The 21834-nt window shown below is 34.6% G+C and overlaps 4 protein-coding genes across 4 annotated transcripts; 2 read left to right on the forward strand and 2 right to left on the reverse strand.

The window, feature by feature from the left end:
* Nucleotides 1-2818: 2818 nt before the first annotated feature.
* LOC125468528 (neuromodulin-like) lies at nt 2819-3247 on the reverse strand. Its single transcript, XM_048564356.1, has one exon. It carries the CDS (start codon nt 3245-3247, stop codon nt 2819-2821), a length of 429 nt encoding a protein of 142 aa, XP_048420313.1.
* Nucleotides 3248-5138: 1891 nt separating this feature from the next.
* Nucleotides 5139-6089, reverse strand: LOC125468529. The gene has a single exon (XM_048564357.1). It carries the CDS (start codon nt 6087-6089, stop codon nt 5139-5141), a length of 951 nt encoding a protein of 316 aa, XP_048420314.1.
* Nucleotides 6090-8404: 2315 nt separating this feature from the next.
* LOC103944918 (outer envelope pore protein 16, chloroplastic) lies at nt 8405-10274 on the forward strand. Its single transcript, XM_009355393.3, has 6 exons — nt 8405-8592; nt 8766-8817; nt 9000-9031; nt 9397-9430; nt 9569-9636; nt 9963-10274. The coding sequence occupies exons 1-6, from the start codon at nt 8479-8481 to the stop codon at nt 10101-10103; spliced, it is 441 nt and encodes a 146-aa protein (XP_009353668.2). The 5' UTR covers nt 8405-8478; the 3' UTR covers nt 10104-10274.
* Nucleotides 10275-10897: 623 nt separating this feature from the next.
* Nucleotides 10898-11490, forward strand: LOC103944919 (defensin NsD7-like). Its single transcript, XM_009355396.3, has 2 exons — nt 10898-11073; nt 11161-11490. Exons 1-2 carry the CDS (start codon nt 11010-11012, stop codon nt 11358-11360), a joined length of 264 nt encoding a protein of 87 aa, XP_009353671.2. The 5' UTR covers nt 10898-11009; the 3' UTR covers nt 11361-11490.
* The last annotated feature ends 10344 nt before the right edge of the window (nt 11491-21834 follow it).

Below are 21834 nucleotides of genomic sequence, written 5' to 3' on the forward strand. Positions count from 1 at the left end.
TGCAAATCCACGTCTATATAATTTAGATTAGTTAGGTACAGACAGACTAAAACTTGGGCAAAAAAACAATTATATTGTTATAAGAACTATATGGTATATGCCGCATCATTTACATATAAAAATGTGAATAATAAGTCAAAGTGCTTAAAACCCAAATATTCTTTTAAAAGCAAAAGTAAAATGTGCTTGAAAAAGAAACTCTAATGTGCATAGAAAAATGTATGACAGAGAACTTAGTCAACAAAAATAGGGATTTGGTTTATGGTGCCTCGTAAGTTGGAAATTTCAACTTTGTATTTTGGGTATGTTGCTACCTGGCTTTACGGAGACCGTTCCTCTTTAATCTGCACTAAATCACTATATAATAAGCCTTGCATGGTTATTGTTCTTTGCATCAGCATCTAAAATCTTTCTTATTATACACAAGCACACATAGAAACGCACAGATCAAGCACACACTTACATACACACAGATTCAAATGGAGCGTTCAATGCATCTTGTTTCAACTGCCTTCGTTCTTGTCTTGCTTTTGGCTGCTACCGGTAATTATACCTCTTTTATTTAATAATTAATTTTTTATGATGTTTCTAATAAAGCATCTTATTCAACAAAAAAAAATTGATCTTTAGAGATGAGGCCAATGGGTGTTGAGGCAAGGACTGAGTCAAGCAAGACAGTTGAGGGGAAGATCTGTGAGGGTCCAAGCACTCTATTCAAAGGGTTGTGCTTTTCGTCTAACAACTGTAAACACACCTGCAGAAAGGAGCAATTCACCAGAGGCCATTGTAGTGTCTTGACCCGTGCTTGCGTGTGCACCAAAAAGTGCTAATTAATTAGTTAAAAAGAAATGTAATCTGTGTAGAGATTGTGCTTGTGTAATGTGATGGATTAATGTGGCCCTGTATCCACATAGTTGCTTTTGCTAATAAAATGAATGACCTTGCATGGATCATTATTCATATGTCTAGTGTAGTGTTTTCATCGAGCCTAACGTACTTTTAGTCGCTCATTATCCTATATGTTTTTCTTTAGTATTATTATTAACATTCCAGATAGTCACCACATACTATTCTTTTGTTTAATGACTTTCAATTAAGAAAGAGTGCATGATAATTATCTTGAAATGCTAATAACAATTTTTTTTTTTTCTGTTTTGACAAAGCATTTTGTTGAAAAAATTCACTTAGTTTACTTGGATTCAACACATTACTTTAATTTGTGTCACAAAGATTATTTAAGTCATATTATCGATTTCATATGTACTTTTTTGTCCATACTTTGTGTTGTATTAAGTTTTTTTTGCCTTTTAAAGCAGTAGTGATAAACGTAACACAAGGTGAGGTTGATGCACAAGAAAAAAATTAGGAAAAGGTTCGAAATTGCTTAACCAACTTTTAAGCAAAGACTTAATTATTTATTTTTATTTTAGAAGAAATAGTCCTTAAATATTAATATTTTCTTGATAACATTTTAAAAGACTCTTCCACATTTTTTTTCTTAAAACACTTTCATATTTTTCTATCACTTTTCTGCATAGTATGTGTGGTATTGCCAAGGACGGTGCCACCTTGGGCCCAAGGGGCAGATGCCCTAACTCATTTTTTTGTGAAAAAATTGTACATATTACATTTAATAATTTCACATGATAAAGCATTTTCAGTTGTGAAATTTCTAAATGATCAATTGAGAAATCGTAAGAAAATTAATTGATGAATGATAACATGATTATTTTTTTAGGAAGAAATATTTGATGGTATTGGTAGTGAAATTGTTATGCAAAGCTTTCAAAACTTGAAAATGCGTTGTGAGATATTGTAATATGTTGTATGATATATTTTATGGATTAGTGTATGTGCAATGTTAGTAAATTCTTAAGCTTTTTAATTTGTGACTTTATTTTTAGAATGTCCCAATTCATATAGATCTCAGACTTTGTCCCTGATGTATTAGTATGAATTTACAAGAGCTTATATATATAAGCGTGTTGCCTGAGATAGAATTGAATGAACTGTAAATTGAAGAATTGAAAATTTGATGTGGGGGATAACCATGATTAAATATACCATGAAACCAATTATTATAAATGAATAAGAATAATTGAACAAATGATTGATCGCTATTTACCTTGAACTGAAGGTACTTGATGAATTGACTGTGTGTAAGAATTTTATGCCATTCAAAATTAGTTGTTATGAAAATATGCATAAAGTAATGAATTCAAAATAATGATGCAATTATAATTTGAAAATAAGTTTTATTGCAAAACTTACACTGGGACTTACAATTAATTTACTGACGATTGGGTCAGCAAATTAGAAATTGAATGGTGAAAAGGATATTGGTGCACGTAGGCATCCTTGACATTTGAAAATTAAAAGTGTTTACAATTTTTTATTTCTTTGGGTACAGTGTGAACTCAAAAAAACTTTTGATTAAGAAAATGTAAAATTGAGCTTGGTTTCTTCTTCGTCGGAGACATCTTCTTAAAGACTTGGAAAAGAGACTTGGATGATTGATTGCTTTACTATGGAAGCACGGGATGGATGGTAACTTGCTTTTACTGTTGATGAATAGTGATCCTTGTTGGAATAATTGCTACTTTGACTGTGGAGTGTGCAGGTGACTGAGTGATTCCTTGCTTTGTCAGAATTATTGATTGAACTTTGTCAGAAAACTTCACATGGTGACTTTGGAAAGATGGCAATTGTCATGATAACTTGACTTGATGACTTTAGTTTTCACATAGTGATTAACTGTGTTCACATGGCTTTATGCAAAAAGGTCTTGGGAGTCCTGGTAGTCGGCCCACTTGGTTGACTATGTTTTTTGGCTTGCTAAGTTGACTGGTTGCTGTGAGGATGCATCTGAAGATTCAAAGTCTACGGCTTCTTCTTCTTCTTCTTCTTCTTCTTCTTCTTCTTCAGAATGGAGCATCGCTCCTTCTGCAAGTAATTGTTGAGCTAAGTCTTTAAGTTGGGTGGCTTTTTCTTTGCTTTTTGAGCTTGTTGAGTTGGATGACTTTGATGTTCCTTTGAGTGATGATGATGGACTAATGTCCGATAATGACTGTTCTGGAATGGCTGGCAAAGATGGTTGTGCTGGCTGTGTCATAATTACTGGAGATGGAGTAATGGGAAATTCTTTGAGGACCTGACTGATGGTTTTTTTATGGTTGGATTTATCCCACCATTTGACTAATTTGATTCTATTGACTTCATCGATTTCGACTTCATAATTCCACTTCATGATTAGCAAAGATGGTTTTTGAGATAATATCTTTTTGTAATTGCCTTAATTGACTCAAGTGCAGACTTGAATTGTATTCAAGAAGGTTTAATCCCCACCAAGTATTTCCGTAAATCAACAGAAATTCTTTGTGCAACAAACCAATCACCAGTGTAGTTAAAATATGAAATCCCAAAAGCCCATGTTTGTCAAAACAATGTTTGTTTTAAAACTTCATTTAATTGAGTTATTATCTTTTTAATCACTATATTTGTTCAACCTTCAGTTATCATTGACAGTTTATCTTATTTGTTAACATTCTAAGTATGATTGTTTACTCTCAACCCAAATAGTAAGATGTGTTCCAACCAATAAGTCCATAGGATTGGCATGAGTGGATTGCATAAGTGAAGAGGGAGTTTAGCAAATATGTGAGGAAGGTAAAGCAAGAAAGATTTCTGTATATTGAAAACCTACATTTTGACCAATATGAGTAGATTATTTAGATCTAATTCAACTGCCAGCACTAGCTCCAGATCCAGTTTAAGTAGAATTCCAGACATAGTACATGAAGAACAAAAATTAATTTTATACCATTTCTTTTCTAGTGTATATAATTAGTTGTATACTCTGAACATGTTCCTCATTTGCATATTAATTACATTTAAATTTATAAGTCTTATTTATTTTCTTGTTCTCATGCATCCTAATATGCCTTCGTCACCTTCGAGTGTCGGCTAGCACGTACCTATCCTGGTGTTTGGAGAATTTCGGGGTTAAGCATGTCATAACACTTCTGGAAACAATGATTTTGTTGCTTTTCAGATCAAACACCATGTAACCTTTCTCTTTTGTCCCATATCCAACAAACATACATTTATGGCCTGTTTCTTCTAGTTTATGCCTTAGCTGAGTTGGAACATAAGTATAACATACAGATTCTCAAATGTTTTACCCTTGGTTTTCTACCATTGAACTCTTCAAATGGAGTTTTGTTCTTTAACACCTTGGTATGACATTTATTCAAAAGATAGACAACAGTGTGAACTGCTTCACCCTAGAATTTGAGAGGTAGTTTCTTTTCATAAAGCATGGTTCTTGCCATCTTTACAATGGTACGGTTCTCCCTATCAGCAATGCCATTTTGCTAGGGAGACTAAGCAACAATTAGTTGTTTTTCAATACCAACATCTTCACAAAATTTCTCAAACTGCAATGATGTGTACTCCCATCCTCTGTCAATTCTGAGTTTCTTCAACTTAAATCTAGTTTGTAGTTCCACCATAGCCTTGAACATTTTGAAAATTATGAATAATTCAGACTTGCTCTTCAAGAAATAAACCCAGCACATTCTGGACTTATCATCAATAAAAGTGAGGAAATACCTGCTGCCACCAAGTGTCTCACATATTGGTCCACAAACATCTGAATGAACAAGCTCGAGTGGAAGAGATGCTCTCCATTTCTGTTCTTTGTCAAAAGCTTATCTGTGAGCTTTCCCAGTAGCACAACCTTCACACACTTGATTGTGATCTTTGAGATATGGTAAACCATACAACATGCTCTTTTCCTTCAACATCCTCAAGATATCTTAATTAAATGCCCAAATCTTCTATGCCTTTTCCATGAGCTGTCTTTAGTAGATGCTCTATTTGCCATAATGTGATCCATAGATTCAAATATTAAATGGAAGCATCTATTCCCCTTCAATTGCACAGTAGCAACATGATCTTGTAGCTTACTGTCACCAAAGATACAAGCCATAAAGTCACCAAATAAAAGCCAGTATCCATGTTTAACCATCTGATCCACACTGAGAAGGTTCTCATATAGACCAGGCACAATCATAACTTCTGGTATGAACCTTGTTTCTTTCTTAGTCTCAACTACCAAAGTTCATTTGCCAATTGAATCAACCAGGTCTTCTATGCCCATTTTTCACCTTGCATCTTGTACTTCTGTCAATATTGATAAGTAATGGTTCAGTACTAGTCATGTGGTTACTACAACCACTATCTAGGTACCAAACTCCACTATTACCTTGCACAAAGGCCTTATGGCAAGCATAAAACATCATTGCATTATCCTGGACATGGTTCAAATAGTTGGCAGCTTGAGTTTTCTTTGGTTGATGGCAATTCTTCACCATATGTCCAAACCTGTTGCAATTGTGACCCTTGGGTTTCCCTTTGAACCAACATTCTCCATAGTGAGCCTTATCATAAATCTTGCATTTTTGTTTACTACCATTAGTAATCTCACCCTGTCTCTCAAGCTGATGACTTTTGTTTTTCCACTTCTTGGGTTTAGACTTCCAATTGTTTTTTCCCTTGTTGTGATTTCCCTGTACAAATGGTTTATTTTGTGTATTTGATGCAAAAATCATAATAGAGAAAGCATGGTCTAAGCTTGCAGCATCATCTCCATGTCTACTCAACCTAAATTCATAGCTTTTAAGAAATCCAACCACCTCTTGCACAGTCACAATATTCAAATCAGAAGTTCTTTCAATCACAACACAAATTGGATCATACTTACTAGATAGGCTAATCAAAACCTTTTGAACCTCTTTTTGGTGAGTGAGAATCTCACCATAAGATTTCATTTGATTAATTAATTCAAATAGTCTAGTAGGATAAGCAGCTAATGATTCATTTTCTTTCATCCTCATATATTCAAACTCACGAAGCAAACTTTGAAGTTTAACATACCTTGCATGTTCATCGTCGCGAAATTCCTCTTGGAGTAGATCCCAGGGACCCTTGGATGTCTCTTGATTCACGATCCGAGGGAAGATCTCTTTAGACACAGTGCTCTGAATGATTCCCAGTGTTTTAGTGTCTTTCATGAGTTGATCCTTCATGTGAGTATCAAACTCATTATCGTTTTCTTCATCATCGTCCGACGAGGGTGAGTCTTCCTCCTTCTTTGTTTTTCCTCTCTCCTTCTTCTTCTTCAATTATGGAGTAACAATTCCTTTATCTACCAGTTTCCAAATCCCATACGATTTGAAAATGGTGACCATTCTCACTTTCTAGAATTCGAACTCCGTTCCATAAAAAAACGAGAGCTTGTAAATCGCTGCTTCTAGACCCAGCCATTATAGCTTGAATCGGAATGAAATCAAGAGATTTCACGTTGGATTATCTCGCAAAATTTCACAGAAATCGATGCCCAATCTGAAATCGAACCTAGGCTTTGGATACCATGTTAGAATTTGTAAAAGTTTGATGGCATTTGTAGCAATTCAAAACAGAGAGAAGAAAATGAAGAGATAGAAGGAGAGTGATCAAAATCTCAAAAAGAGCCAATGTGCTCTTTTGAGTGCATTTTCATTTTATCACAACAAAAAGGGAGAAAATCTAGGAGAGCCTATGAGCTCATCCATCCCTTCATTACAAGAACCTATGAGATCTTGCCACTTGCTCACTTATGAGCCTAATACATTAAGAGCTATTCTCAACCCTTGATTTCTAACAGCTTATTTCACAAAGACTAACAGCTTGATAAAATAAAGAAAATGACAGTTTAGACCTTAATCAACCAACAAAATTTTCATCTTTCTCAATCTTGTAGTGTCTTTCCTTCTTCGTTAGACTATTTATATTATGTGTTTGCTTAGTTGGAATAGGGGAGGTCGCAAATTCGAGAAAGAAAAGAAGGAATGTGAATGAGATTTTTTTTATTTTTTTGTGAAAATAGAATTTACAAGAGGAACTTCGTCCTTAATAAGTTCATTTGCCACTAAGTTTGTGTCATTGAACACATGTCGAACTTGAACAACTTGTAACAATGACATAAACCCTTTCAATACTTTCAGAAGAGTAAAAGTTCTCAAGAAAGGGGAATGAGAATGAGATCAGCTAGGTGGGTCGATTTTAGTCCTCTCTAGTGTCAATCATGAATTTTAAGACCATTTTTTGCTACGTTTTGGACACCGCTAATACAAGTTGGGTTGAGGTCTAAAGTTAAGCACGCAAATTATAAATCAAACATTGTAATGAGCAAGTGATGATCTAAAGCAATTACAAAGTCCAAACCTTAACCTTCTCCCTAAGTTTAGCTCCCACCCTCACACATTACATTACATTAAGCAACAATTACAACTTTTATTCATTCATTTAATTATTCTTTTTGGGGAATTAAAAAACAATTATAGCTTGAGAAAGTGTGCCAGTAACACAGGCTGGTACACTAAATGTTACAATACGAATTGTTGAATACTTGGGAAAAAAATTTCTAACTGCTTGTCACATCCGGACCCGGACCCCCACCACATTCCTGGCTCGACTCCACTGTAGCACGATATTATCCGTTTAGGCCCCGACCACGCCTTCCATTTGGGCCCCGACCACGCCTTTACGGTTTTGTTTTTGGGAACTCACACGAGAACTTCCCAGTGGGTCACCCATCCTGGGATTGCTCTCGCGCGCTACTCGCTTAACTTCGAAGTTCCGATGAACTCCGAAGCCAGTGAGCTCCCAAAAGATCTCATGCTAGGTAGAAATAGGAATATACATATAAGGCTTACACAATCCACTCCCCTAGGCGATGTGGGATGTAACAATCCACCCCCTATAAGGGCCCGACGTCCTCGTCGGCACACATCCGGTCATGGATTGGCTCTGATACCAAATTGTCACATCTCGGTCTGGGCCCCATCACATCCCGGGCTCGACTCCAGTGTAGCACAATATTGTTCGCTTTGGGCCCCGACCACGCCCTCACGGTTTTGTTTCTGGGAACTCACACGAGAACTTTCCAGTGGATCACCCATCCTAAGATTGCTCTCGCGCGCTATTCGCTTAACTTCGGAGTTCCGATGAACTTCGAAGCTAGTGAGCTCCCAAAAGACCTCGTGCTAGGTAAAAATAGGAATATACATATAAGGCTTACAAGATCCACTCTCCTAGGCGATGTGGGATGTAACACTGCTTGTATTATGATACTTGGTGTATTGAACTGTGTTCACGGCACAATCAAAGCAAATATTATTAAAAAGAAATGAAAAATGTCACTTGCAATCAAGTCAATACCAATTTTACACATGACGCACCATTGCACTTGATCCACCGGCACCGCCTGATGCAATTGATGCTGCACTGCATGGCATCTTCCGATGGCATTCTCGTAAATGTATCATCACTGATAAATATCGTATCACAGAACACCCCCACCAATTTTGTCATCATAGTGTTCGTCTATCACAGAGGAGAGAGAGAGAGAGGAGACAGAGAAAGAAGAAGAAGAAGATGCCGACAAGCAGTTTCTCAGGGGCGCTTACAGGGCCGCAAGTCGACGTGATCATCGACTTGGGAAACCCCTTGCTCAACCACACCGTCGATGGCTTCTTGAAGATCGGAACCGTACGATTTTTCTACTTTTTTTTCATTTTTTTTTTAAAATTATCTTCAACATTTTTTTTTAAATTTTTGTTGTTTTTTCAGTTTAGTATTTCACTTCTGGGTTTTGATAGTTCGCATAGTTGCAATGGCAAGGTTTTGAATCAAACGGTGTCGTTTTGTTGGTTTGGTTTCAGGTTGCTGCTACCAGAGCTGTTGCAGAGGATGCTTTCTCTGCGGCCAAGAAAGGTAATGTTATTTATCATTGCGCTCCAACTGTTGCAGTGGGAAAGTTTTAAATTTCATATGCTGATCATGTGCTTGCAGTCTGATGATGATGATTGTATTTATTTGGTTTTTGAATAAGATTTTTGGGTTTTATTTTAGTTTTTTTAATTACATTTACTAAAAATGTGAGGTGATTTTTGCAGGGAGCATTTCGACTAGCGACTTTAAGCACACTGTGAGTAACCAGCACAATCCCTTGTTTAATTAATTCGGTTTTTCGATTTTGTGCTTTCTTGTATGATCTGAGATAAGTAGCTACTCTTAACCTTGACATTGAGCTCAATGATCTTGCTGGTTTAGGTAGTTTAGTTTGTTTTGTTTCGTTTTGTTTTGTTTGATTTGTGATCGGCCTTTGGTTCCCTTGTAACCGAAAACAATATTAGTAGCTACTTGCGGTTAATTCAGCATCTTCAGTTGTTGCTCAATTGATTTTGTTTAGTGGGATCTATTGCCTTTTGGAGGTCTGTCTTATTCATAGAAGAAAGTTGGGATGTAACACAATTTCCAAATCCTGCTAATTGAGAGTACTGTTTCTTGCAGTTCAAGAAGATGTGTAAAGAAGGTGCATATTGGGGTAAGTTGAGTCCTATTTCATTGTGTGTTAGATGTATGCATGGATGAGATTATGCTCGTCCTCCGGAAAAATTGCTTCAGCTTCCTCACTTTTGCGAATTGAGAACTGCATCAACAATTTCTTCTATTGCATTGACAGGTACTGTAGCTGCAGTGTACGTGGGAGCAGAGTATGGTATCGAGAGGGTCAGTGGACACAGAGACTGGGTATATGTCTGTTCGAATTCTAGATAGCTAGTTGTACAGTACCTGTTGGCCTTAATTTTCATGCTCATTCGTCCTAGTTTGCACATGAACCTTCTAGATCTGGGAAATTGTTTCAGATTGTCTACTTGCTAATTTAAAACTCTTAACCTCTATGTTCCCTATATCCTCCCGTTGCCATGATTTGTGTAATTGTTCGTTTTCAGTATGCGCTGGTAGCTTCTAAAATTACATTCAAGCGTGCCATTTCAAGTTCGTTTTTATTTAATTTTCGGACTTCCATTGGAACTTCTGCATCTGCTCACCCTTTTTCTTTTGATATCCTGCAGAAGAATGCCATGCTCGGGGGTGCATTGACAGGGGCTCTAGTATCTGCAGCCAGCAAAGAGAACAAGGATAAAGTTCTGGTGGATGCAATTACAGGAGGTGCCATTGCGACCGCTGTGGAATTCATCAACTATCTCACCTGAACATGGACGGAATATTCTACCCGATCTCTCTGTAGATCCTGGAGAACTATGAGTAGGTTTCTCGTGTCATCTTCCTCGTGAATTCATAGAACATTGTATAAAGAATGTTCAAGGGTTCATCTAAACTACTGAAGGTTGATACAATGAATTATGAATCTTCTGGTTTTATCATTCTTGAGCAATATGTTCGCTGCTTTTTTTTTTTTTTTTTGGATAAACGATAACATTAATGGGTTAAATAGGTAGTTGTTAGGAGGAAAAGAATCGGTAGGGATCAAACATGCTCCATGGTGCAAATGCATAACAGTTTTCCGCTACTGCAAGAAAGTGATGCAAAGATTGCTATGAATTTGTTGCATTCACCGAAGAAAAAACAACCGATGCCCCGTCATCGTATTATCTTCTATTTACAAAATTGGTATTCAAATGTGCAAATCCACGTCTATATAATTTAGATTAGTTAGGTACAGACAGACTAAAACTTGTGCAAAAAAACAATTATATTGTTATAAGAACTATGGTATATGCCGCATCATTTACATATAAAAATGTGAATAATAAGTCAAAGTGCTTAAAACCCAAATATTCTTTTAAAAGCAAAAGTAAAATGTGCTTGAAAAAGAAACTCTAATGAGCATAGAAAAATGTATGACAGAGAACTTACTCAACAAAAATAGGGATTTGGTTTATGGTGCCTCGTAAGTTGGAAATTTCAACTTTGTATTTTGGGTATGGAGCTACCTTGCTTTACGGAGACCGTTCCTCTTTAATCTGCACTAGGTCACTATATAATAAGTCTTGCATGGTTATTGGTCTTTGCATCAGCATCTAAAGTCTTTCTTATTATACACAAGCACACATAGAAACACACAGATCAAGCACACACTTACATACACACAGATTCAAATGGAGCGTTCAATGCGTCTTGTTTCAGCTGCCTTCGTTCTTATCTTGCTTTTGGCTGCTACCGGTAATTATACCTCTTTTATTTAATAATTAATTTTTTATGATGTTTCTAATAAAGCATCTTATTGAACAAAAAAAAATTGATCTTTAGAGATGAGGCCAATGGGTGTTGAGGCAAGGACTGAGTCAAGCAAGACAGTTGAAGGGAAGATCTGTGAGGGTCCAAGCACTCTGTTCAAAGGGTTGTGCTTTTCGTCTAACAAATGTAAACACACCTGCAGAAAGGAGCAATTCACCAGAGGCCATTGTAGTGTCTTGACCCGTGCTTGCGTGTGCACCAAAAAGTGCTAATTAATTAGTTAAAAAGAACTGTAATCTGTGTAGAGACTGTGCTTGTGTAATGTGATGGATTAATGTGGCCCTGTATCCACATGGTTGCTTTTGCTAATAAAATGAATGACCCTGCATGGATCATTATTCATATGTCTAGTGTAGTGTTTTCATCGAGCCTAACACACTTTTAGTCGCTCATTATCCTATATGTTTTTCTTTAGTATTATTATTAACATTCCAGATAGTCACCACAGACTATTCTTTTGTTTAATGACTTTCAATTAAGAAAGAGTGCATGATAATTATCTTGAAATGCTAATAACAATTTTTTTTTTTTTTTTCGTTTTGACAAAGCATTTTGTTGAAAAAATTCACTTAGTTTACTTGGATTCAACACATTACTTTAATTTGTGTCACAAAGATTATTTAAGTCATATTATCGATTTCATATGTACTTTTTTGTCCATACTTTGTGTTGTATTAAGTTTTTTTTGCCTTTTAAACCAGTAGTGATAAACGTAACACAAGGTGAGGTTGATGCACAAGAAAAAAATTAGGAAAAGGTTCGAAATTGCTTAACCAACTTTTAAGCAAAGACTTAATTATTTATTTTTATTTTAGAAGAAATAGTCCTTAAATATTAATATTTTCTTGATAACATTTTAAAAGACTCTTCCACATTTTTTTTCTTAAAACACTTTCATATTTTTCTATCACTTTTCTGCATAGTATGTGTGGTATTGCCAAGGACGATGCCACCTTGGGCCCAAGGGGCAGATGCCCTGACTCATTTTTTTGTGAAAAAATTGTACATATTACATTTAATAATTTCACATGATAAAGCATTTTCAGTTGTGAAATTTCTAAATGATCAATTGAGAAATCGTAAGAAAATTAATTGATGAATGATAATATGGTTATTTTTTTAGGAAGAGATATTTGATGGTATTGGTAGTGAAATTGTTATGCAACGCTTTCAAAACTTGAAAATGCGTTGTGAGATATTGTAATATGTTGTATGATATATTTTATGGATTAGTGTATGTGCAATGTTAGTAAATTCTTAAGCTTTTTAATTTGTGACTTTATTTTTAGAATGTCCCAATTCATATAGATCTCATACTTCGTCCCTGATGTATTAGTATGAATTTACAAGAGCTTATATATATATATATATATATATATATATATATATATATATATATCTTTATATATATAAGCTTGTTGCCTGAGATAGAATTGAATGAATTGTAAATTGAAGAATTGAAAATTTGATGTGGGGGATAACCAGGATTAAATATACCATGAAACCAATTGTTATAAATGAATAAGAATAATTGAACAAATGATTGATCGGTATTTACCTTGAACTGAAGGTACTCGATGAATTGACTGTGTGTAAGAATTTTATATCATTCAAAATTATTTGTTATGAAAATATTCATAAAGTAATGAATTCAAAATAATGATGTAATTATAATTTGATAATAAGTTTTATTCCAAAACTTACACTGGGACTTACAATTAATTTACTGACGATTAGGTCAGCAAATTAGAAATTGATTGGTGAAAAGGATATTGGTGCACATAGGCATCCTTGACATTTGAAAATTAAAAGTGTTTACAATTTTTTATTTCTTTGGGTATAGTGTGAACTCAAAAAAACTTTTGATTAAGAAAATGTAAAATTGAGCTTGGTTTCTTCTTCGTCGGAGACATCTTCTTAAAGACTTGGATGATTGATTGCTTTACTATGGAAGCACGGGATGGATGGTAACTTGCTTTTACTGTTGATGAATAGTGATCCTTGTTGGAATAATTGCTACTTTTATTGTGGGGTGTGCAGGTGACTGAGTGATTCCTTGCTTTGTCAGAATTATTGATTGAACTTTGTCAGAAAACTTCACATGGTGACTTTGGAAAGATGGCAATTGTCATGATAACTTGACTTGATGACTTTAGTTTTCACATAGTGATTAACTGTGTTCACATGGCTTTATGCAAAAAGGTCTTGGGAGTCCTGGTAGTCGGCCCACTTGGTTGACTATGTTTTTTGGCTTGCTAAGTTGGCTGGTTGCTGTGAGGATGCATCTGAAGATTCAAAGTCTACGGCTTCTTCTTCTTCTTCTTCTTCTTCTTCAGAATGGAGCATCGCTCCTTCTGCAAGTAATTGTTGAGCTAAGTCTTTAAGTTGGGTGGCTTTTTCTTTGCTTTTTGAGCTTGTTGAGTTGGATGACTTTGATGTTCCTTTGAGTGATGATGATGGACTAATGTCCGATAATGACTGTTCTGGAATGGCTGGCAAAGATGGTTATGCTGGCTGTGTCATAATTACTGGAGATGGAGTAATGGGAAATTCTATGAGGACCTGACTGATGGTTTTTTTATGGTTGGATTTATCCCACCATTTGACTAATTTGATTCTATTGACTTCATCGATTTCGACTTCATAATTCCACTTCATGATTAGCAAAGATGGTTTTCGAGATAATATCTTTTTGTAATTGCCTTAATTGACTTAAGTGCAGAGTTTAATTGTATTTAAGAAGGTTTAATTCCCACCAAGTATTTCCGTAAATCAACAGAAATTCTTAGTGCAACAAACCAATCACCAGTGCAGTTAAAATATGAAATCCCAAAAGCCCATGTTTGTCAAAACAATGTTTGTTTTAAAACTTCATTTAATTGAGTTATTATCTTTTTAATCACTATATTTGTTCAACCTTCAGTTATCATTGACAGTTTATCTTATTTGTTAACCTTCTAAGTATGATTGTTTACTCTCAACCCAAATAGTAAGATGTGTTCCAGACAATAAGTCCATAGGATTGGCATGAGTGGATTGCATAAGCGAAGAGGGAGTTTAGCAAATATGCAAGGAAGGTAAAGCAAGAAAGATTTCTGTATATTGAAAACCTACATTTTGAGCAATATGAGTAGATTATTTAGATCTAATTCAATTGCTAGCACTAGCTCCAGATCCAGTTTAAGTAGAATTCCAAACATAGTAAATGAAGAACAAAAATTAGAATTTCAAACAGAGGACAATGTCGACTTTGGAGATTAGAATATCTCCAAGGTTTCTAGTAAAAACATTTACAAAAAGAAATGGTCAGTAGCCTCTTTTAGAATTGAACACCATGTCCAAACAGTTGAAAAAGCTTATGTTCTTAATAAAGAACATGAAACTTGTCAGTTATTTACATCAGAACAAATTAAAACTCATAGAAAAGATGGTTACAATTACATTCACATAGGTCTAGTCCAAATAGCAATCAAGCCCTTAACAAGAAGAGGCCTCAATACCTTTATTTTGTTATGTCTCTGAGATGCATGATTCATTGACTTCAGTGATAGTATTCTTGGAATGATCAAGTCAAGTTTTTACAATGGACCAATTCATTTTGATTGTTTCCCAGATCTCATGATAAGTCTTTCAGATCCTCACATACTGAAAGCACTCACATAAACATCAAAACTTTAAGGTACCAAGTTCTTGAAGGAGTCCAACCATTAGCCTTAATCTTTAAAGTTTACTACAAAGTCACAGGAATAAACATGAATTTCCAAGCCTTAGTCAAAAATTCTAGAGACCATACACTCTTGATACAAACCAATCAAGAAAATACCAACATCAAAATACCCAGAACCATTAGGTGGTCAGATATCAGTTTGCCTTCAGATTGGTGTTTGATTAATGAAAGTAAGCCAGTTAGTATCCAAAATAGTTTAGTCAACCTAGACAACATAGACTAATATTTTGATGGAACAGTTAAATTCAATTTTGACCGTCCAGCCAGAAAATCAAGTGTCCACTTACACGAGTTAGCCCAATCACACAAATCTTTAGAACCAAGTAGGAATTCTTTTTCTAGATCCACATCAGCTGATATGGTGGGTCGAGATCAAGATTTAATCAATTCCTTAGTCAATAAAAAATTAAAGGCAGTAGAAACTAACTCAGCAGTCACTCAACAAGAATTAATCAATGACCTGATTAACATAAAACCAAAATTAATAGAAACAACCTCTCAGGTGACTTACCCAAGATATTAGCCCAATACTCAGAACCAAGGAGAACAAACCTCTCCAACAGAATCTGACTTCAAAGCAAGTCAAATCAACCACCAATTACTTGTACTGAACAAACCATTCAAAATTCGATGGATGAAACTCAATGTTGACATTGAAGCAACATATAATATTCCCAAAAGAAATATTTTTCGAATTAAATATACAAAAGAACAAAATTTGGACATTTCCAATAAATGGACCAATTTCATGAAAAAGCACAAATTTGAAGTATTTTTATTCGATTTCGTTGAAAAATATTTAGAGTCTGAAAAGAAGTTAGAAGTCATCACCAAAGAAAATTGGGTCAAGGAAGACAAAACTATTGTCTCTTCTAGTCACCCTCCACAAGAAACAATTTTAATTACAGCTGCAAAAACACAAGTACCAACCACTCTTTTCAAACTTCCAAAAGAAGATGTAGGAGTCAAGCCAGTCATCGAACAAAACAATTTCACAAACCAAAGTCCACACACCATAGGAAAACAATTAGATAAAATTGAAACCAAAATAGATAGACTTTCTCAACCAAACCAACAATTAAGGAAAAACCCCTAGTCAACTTCCCAGAAGCCTCATCCAGCATGACAACTTTGAAAACAATCTTCACAAGTCAAAAAATAGATCAAATGTTACAAGAATTAAAAGAAGAAAAAACAGTCAATGTTTTACAACGTCCAGATGAATCTCAACCAAAAACAACTTCTGCAATATGAGATTCAGAAGATGAAAGTGAAACAAATTCCATTAGAAAAACAGAAGAAGCTTTTCAAAACCTTGAACTCAAACGAATCACAAATAAAAGAGTCAACCCAACAACTCTTTTCAAACATTGGTATCCAAGGCCAACACCTCCGAATATTCAATTTTAGGAAAGAAACATCCAAAATCAATTCTCAGTCTTGGTTGATAAACTCGATGAATGGAATATAGATGGATTATCAGAATAAGAACTTTTGAACAAATTACAACACATCTCTATGATTGCGAACAGTTATATTACCAACCATAACCTCAATTAAACTCAAGTAGTCGACATTTTGGTTACTGGATTTACAGGAATGCTCCATTCCTAGTGGGAAAAACATCTCACTGAACAGTCAATAAATGAAATTAAAAATGCAGTCAAAAGTGACGAAGATGGAACACCCATCTTTTATGAGCATATAGGACGAGGAGTCCTAGATGCAGTCAACAAATTACTTTTCACCATTATAGAATATTTCATAGGGACACCCAATAATGTCACCTCTAGAATTCATGACCAACTTAGTAACTTAAGATGTCCAACCCTAAGTGATTTTAGATGGTATGAAGATATTTTTATATCTAGAGTCATACTTAGAGAGGATAGTAATCAACCATTTTGGAAAGAAAAATTCACTAATAGATTACCAAATCTATTTGCCCAAAAAATTAGAAATGTTTTAGTTAATGAAGAAGGTATCATACCATATCATATCCTTACTTATGGAAATATTATTAATATTATCCAGAAAGAAGGATTGAAAATGCGTATTGATATGAAAAATTACAAAACAAGTCAACAAAGATAAGTTAATGGCCAAATACGAATTAGGAATATTTTGTGAACAATATGGATTACCTCCTATTGCTCCATCCAACAAAAAGAAAAAAATCAGAAGCCTACAATAGGTACCCAAATAGATACTCCAGTAGGAGACATCCCAAATATAACAAATTCAAAAAGAAGAATTTTGAAACAAATAAATTTTACGAGAAACCCATGTCCAACAAGTGGAAGAGGAAACCCTCAGGAAAATTCTACTCCAAAAACCAAGAACAAAAAGGAAATTGCTATAAGTGTGGTAAATTCGGTCATTAAGTAAATAAATGTAGAGTCAAGAAAACAATCAACCAGTTGAAAATTCTTGAAGAAGAGAAAACCTAATTAATCCAAGTCTTAGAACTCAGAGACACAGACCATGGTCAATCCGAAGATGATTTAGGTTCTAATTCGTCTTCTTCCAGTAATTCCTCAAGTAGCCTTTCATCCCCCGACATTAAAATAGGATGCACTGATACTTGTTGTAAAACGATTTCAGTCCTTAATAAACAAGAAGAACAAGAAGATCTTCTTATCAAGTTAATCAGCAAACTAGATGACCTTGAATTAAAGTCACTTTATTTAAAGAAACTTAAGAAGTTAGTCTTCCCTGAAGAAGCCAGTATTAGTCAACCCCAAGTGGCCCCAAAAATTTGTCTTAGCACAACCCTAGAAAGGTTTAATAAGGCTAAGAAAGAAATTACGGTCAAAGATCTACAAAGAGAAGTCAACAAAATTAAGGAAGAAATTAAGTCCTTAAAATTAGAAAACATAGAAATTCGCTCACATCTCAATAGTATCCAAACGCAAGCACTCCTTAACAATAATGATGAAGAACATAATAGTTCTTCCTCAGACTAAGAATCAGAATTCAAGTCCATAGAAAATCCAACAGAAAACCTAGTTTTAGGGTTACTACAAAAAATTAGGATCCATAAATGGTATTCTAAAATAAAATAATAATTGAAGACTTCCAGTTAGAAACAATTGCTTTAATTAACTCAGGTGCAGACTTGAATTGTATTCAAGAAGGTTTAATTCCCACTAAGTATTTCCATAAAGCAACAGAAACGTTTAGTGTAGCAAACCAATCACCAATACAGTTAAAATATGAAATCCTAAAAGCTCATGTTTGTCAAAACAATCTTTGCTTTAAAACTCCATTTGTTTTGATATTAAAAAAAAAAAAAAAACAAAAAAAACATTTCAGACCCAATCATTTTAGGTCTTCCCTTCATAGCTCTCTTATATCCTTTTAAGGTACACCATAACCGTATAACCACCAAAATGTTAAGACAAAAAATCACATTTGAGTTCTGCACGGAAACATATCTAAAAAAATTAAGACAATTACAAAAATATAGCAACTCAAAAACCATCAATCTAGTCACCAAAAATTCACAACAAAATAATTTATTAAAAGAAGAAATTAATTACAAAAGAATTGAAGAACAATTAACAAACAAATCTTTGGTACAAAGCATTAACAACTTTCAAAAGAAATTCCTCCGGATCTCCTGACCAAATTGTTCATTTCCATTTAGGAGTATGGAATCCAGCACAAAGTCATTATAGTACTATTAAGAAAGAAATATTATCTATAGTATTATGTATTAGTAAATTTCAAGATGATTTATTAAATCATAAGTTTTCAGTCAGAGTCGATTGCAAATCTGCAAAACATGTTTTACAACAAGATGTTCAAAACATTGCATCAAAACAGATTTTTTCACGATGGCAAGCTATATTAAGTATTTTTTATTTTGAAATCGAATACATCAAAGGTAGTCAAAATGGCATCCTTGATTTCCTAACCAGAGAATTTCTGCAAGGAAAGAATGACAGTAAGAAGACCTGATCAGAGGAGGCTTCCAGCCACTCTACCACCACCACCAGTAAAACAAGAATCAAACCCATATTCTTTGCAAGTAATTGTTCCGCCTAATTACTAATTTTGAATATAAGCTTGTTACAGATACATAAAAAACATTCCGTGCGCTTTCTCCCAACTATATGATTATAAGCATGCATAGTAACCATAGTAATTGTTTATTAGGACGACGGTTGCTGAGGGTAAGACATGCTAGTCTCAGAGTAACCGCTTCAATGGAACTTGCGTGAGTACGAGTAACGGTGCAGTTGTTTGCCAAACTAAGGGCTTCCTCGGTGCTGGTGCTTGGATTTACGCTGCAGATGCTTTTGCACACAAAACTATTAATTAGCTAATTAATTAAAATAGTGCTGAGCTGATCACTTATCACTTACTTATTAGTGGGTGCATGGACGCACGTACTTTGGTACTAGTGTGGAACTAGCCGGAATAATTCACGGTTAGGTTGTTAATTAATATCGTATATTTGTTATGGTTTTTAATGTTCTTGTTTGTTATGCATCATCGTCGTGAGTTACTTTGTAAAGTATGTCGTACTGCGTAATTTCTTTATGGGTTAATCTCAGTTTACTATCTTGAAATTTTTTGGTTTTCAACATTACATACATCAAGTTTTTTTTCATCCTAGTCAAGTACCTAAAGTGATAATTAATTTTGGGACACTTCCTCGTGAATTTGTAGTGCATTGTATAAGGAATGTTCAAGGGTTCTTCATCTAAACTACTGAAGGTTGATACAATGGATTATGAATCTTTTAATTTTATCATTCTTGAGCAATATGTTAGATGTTTTTTTATTTTTTGACAAAGGATAACGTTGGTGGGTTAAATAGATAGTTGTTAAGGGGGAAGGGATTCGGCAGAGATCGAACTTGCACCATGACATGTAGGCATGATTGCTTTTTGGTACTACAGTAAAACGTCATCCGCCAGTATGTTAGATGCTTACTAATGAAATGATTGCTGTAAATTTGTTGCATTCATCGAAGAAAAGACAACTGATGCCCCGTCCATCGTATTATCTTCCATTTACATATAAGTCATTCTCTTGTTACTAAACATTTTACACAAATTGTAGAACCGGTTGCACATAACCCAACCTGATAGTGCTACATGTTGCCGTTTAATTGTAATAGTAATAATTGTTAAAGTTAAACTTAATACCTTTTACATATAAATAGAGTCGAACCATTTAATTGTATTAGTAATAATCATTTGGCCTTTAGATACGATGTTTAGTGCTACAGATCAAGTTGTTATAGAATAGTTTGTTAAAAAAGTCCAAACAAACATTCCTATATCCAATCCGAATAATGCTAGGGAGATTAAATTGGTAAACTAAATGACATGGAAGTTCATGAGTTGATTATTACTTAAAAGTTGATAAACGTGCTCATTTTCTATTGGTGACACATCATTTAGTTTACAAATTTAGCCTACAAATTTAGTCTCCCTAGCATTACTCTTACTGAGTAACGCTAGGGAGACCAAATTTTTTAAACTAAATTTACAAACTAAATGATATAATTGTAGATAATTCGATTATTAATTAAGTGCAAAATGTTTGTTTCTTATTAATGACATATCATTTGGTTTAAAAAATTTAGTTTCCCTAACATTAGTCTTACTCTATCCAATCCTACAATCTCTGTGTGGGGTCCATCGTCTACCTGAATAAGAAAAACCCCGCTTTAACCAATTCAACGATGTCGTACCTCAGCAGAACACCTTTAGTTTCAAATGCCAAACCAACTGATCAAACCCTCATTCCTTTGCACAATTCCATTTTCGCATTTTCTGATTCTGGCCTTTCGATGAAATTTGTATTGTTGAAATCCGAAAAAAATCCCCTCATTGATCATAAAAACAACAACAAACAAGTGGAGACAACATATTCATTTCCATCATGGGAATGGTTTGCCTACCAATGCACTCCAACCCAATTCCATTCCGTGGTAGTCCTTCGGGCTTTATCCGAATTAGGGTACAGAATCCAAGTGATCGGAGTCCTTCCCGAACAATTCTTGTGTGCCAAGCTTGCGGAGTGTCCTGATCAGCCTATGCCAGTCTGTGTACCTATTCATGCATTGACTATTTAATTCATGATATCCCTAAAATGAACTGTGTGGTATTGCCAAGGACGGAGCCACCTTAGGCCCAAGGGACGGATGCCCTAACTCCTAACTCAGTTTTTTGGGAAAAAAAATTGTACATATTACATATAATAATTTCACGTGATAAAGCATTTTCAACTATGAAATTTCTAACTGATCAATTGAGAAATCGTAAGAAAATTAATTGATAAATGATAACATGGTTATTTTTGTAGGAAGAGATATTTGATGGTATTGATAATGAAATTGTTATGCAACGTTTTCAAAACTTGAAAAATGCGTTGTGAGATATTATAATATCTTGTATGATATATTTTATGGATTAGTATATGTGCATTGTTAGTAAATTCTTAAGCTTTTTAATTTGTGACTTTATTTTTAGAATGTCCCGATTCATATAGATCTCAGACTTCGTCCTTGATGTATTAGTATGAATTTACAAGAGCTTATATATATAAGGGAGTTTTAACGAAAGCACACGGTACTGTTTACTTTAACGAAAAACCACATTTTTACACTAAAAAGTCAATCCTTGTACTATTCACTTTACCCTTTATTTTGTCTTTATCATTAAAACTCAAAATTTTAAAGCCATTTTCATTAGTTTTCTTTATATATAAAGATACATAAGATACATATACATATATATATATATGTGTGTGCGCGCGCGCGCGTGTGTGTATAAATATTTCCTGCAAAAGAATGCCATGCTCGGGGTGCATTGACAGGGGCTCTAATATCTGCAGCCAGCAAAGAGAACAAGGATAAAGTTCTGGTGGATGCAATTAGAGGAGGTGCCATTGCGACCGCTGAGGAATTCATCAACTATCTCAACTGAACATGGACGTAA

Source organism: the organism of the source record quoted next, unplaced genomic scaffold (assembly GCF_019419815.1).
Source record: "Pyrus x bretschneideri cultivar Hongxiangsu unplaced genomic scaffold, Pyrus_bretschneideri_v1 Contig39, whole genome shotgun sequence".
Lineage (NCBI taxonomy): Eukaryota > Viridiplantae > Streptophyta > Magnoliopsida > Rosales > Rosaceae > Pyrus > Pyrus x bretschneideri.

Excerpts from the sequence above, each read along its gene's own strand:
- LOC125468528 (XM_048564356.1), bottom strand. The coding sequence starts at position 3,247 with ATGAAGTGGAATTATGAAGTCGAAATCGATGAAGTCAATAGAATCAAA.
- LOC103944919 (XM_009355396.3), top strand. The coding sequence starts at position 11,010 with ATGGAGCGTTCAATGCGTCTTGTTTCAGCTGCCTTCGTTCTTATCTTG. Across the intron at positions 11,074-11,160 it reads CTTGCTTTTGGCTGCTACCG|AGATGAGGCCAATGGGTGTT; the intron begins GTAATTATACCT and ends ATTGATCTTTAG.
- LOC125468529 (XM_048564357.1), bottom strand. The coding sequence starts at position 6,089 with ATGAAGGATCAACTCATGAAAGACACTAAAACACTGGGAATCATTCAG.
- LOC103944918 (XM_009355393.3), top strand. The coding sequence starts at position 8,479 with ATGCCGACAAGCAGTTTCTCAGGGGCGCTTACAGGGCCGCAAGTCGAC. Across the intron at positions 9,431-9,568 it reads TAAAGAAGGTGCATATTGGG|GTACTGTAGCTGCAGTGTAC; the intron begins GTAAGTTGAGTC and ends TTGCATTGACAG. Across the intron at positions 9,637-9,962 it reads TCAGTGGACACAGAGACTGG|AAGAATGCCATGCTCGGGGG; the intron begins GTATATGTCTGT and ends GATATCCTGCAG.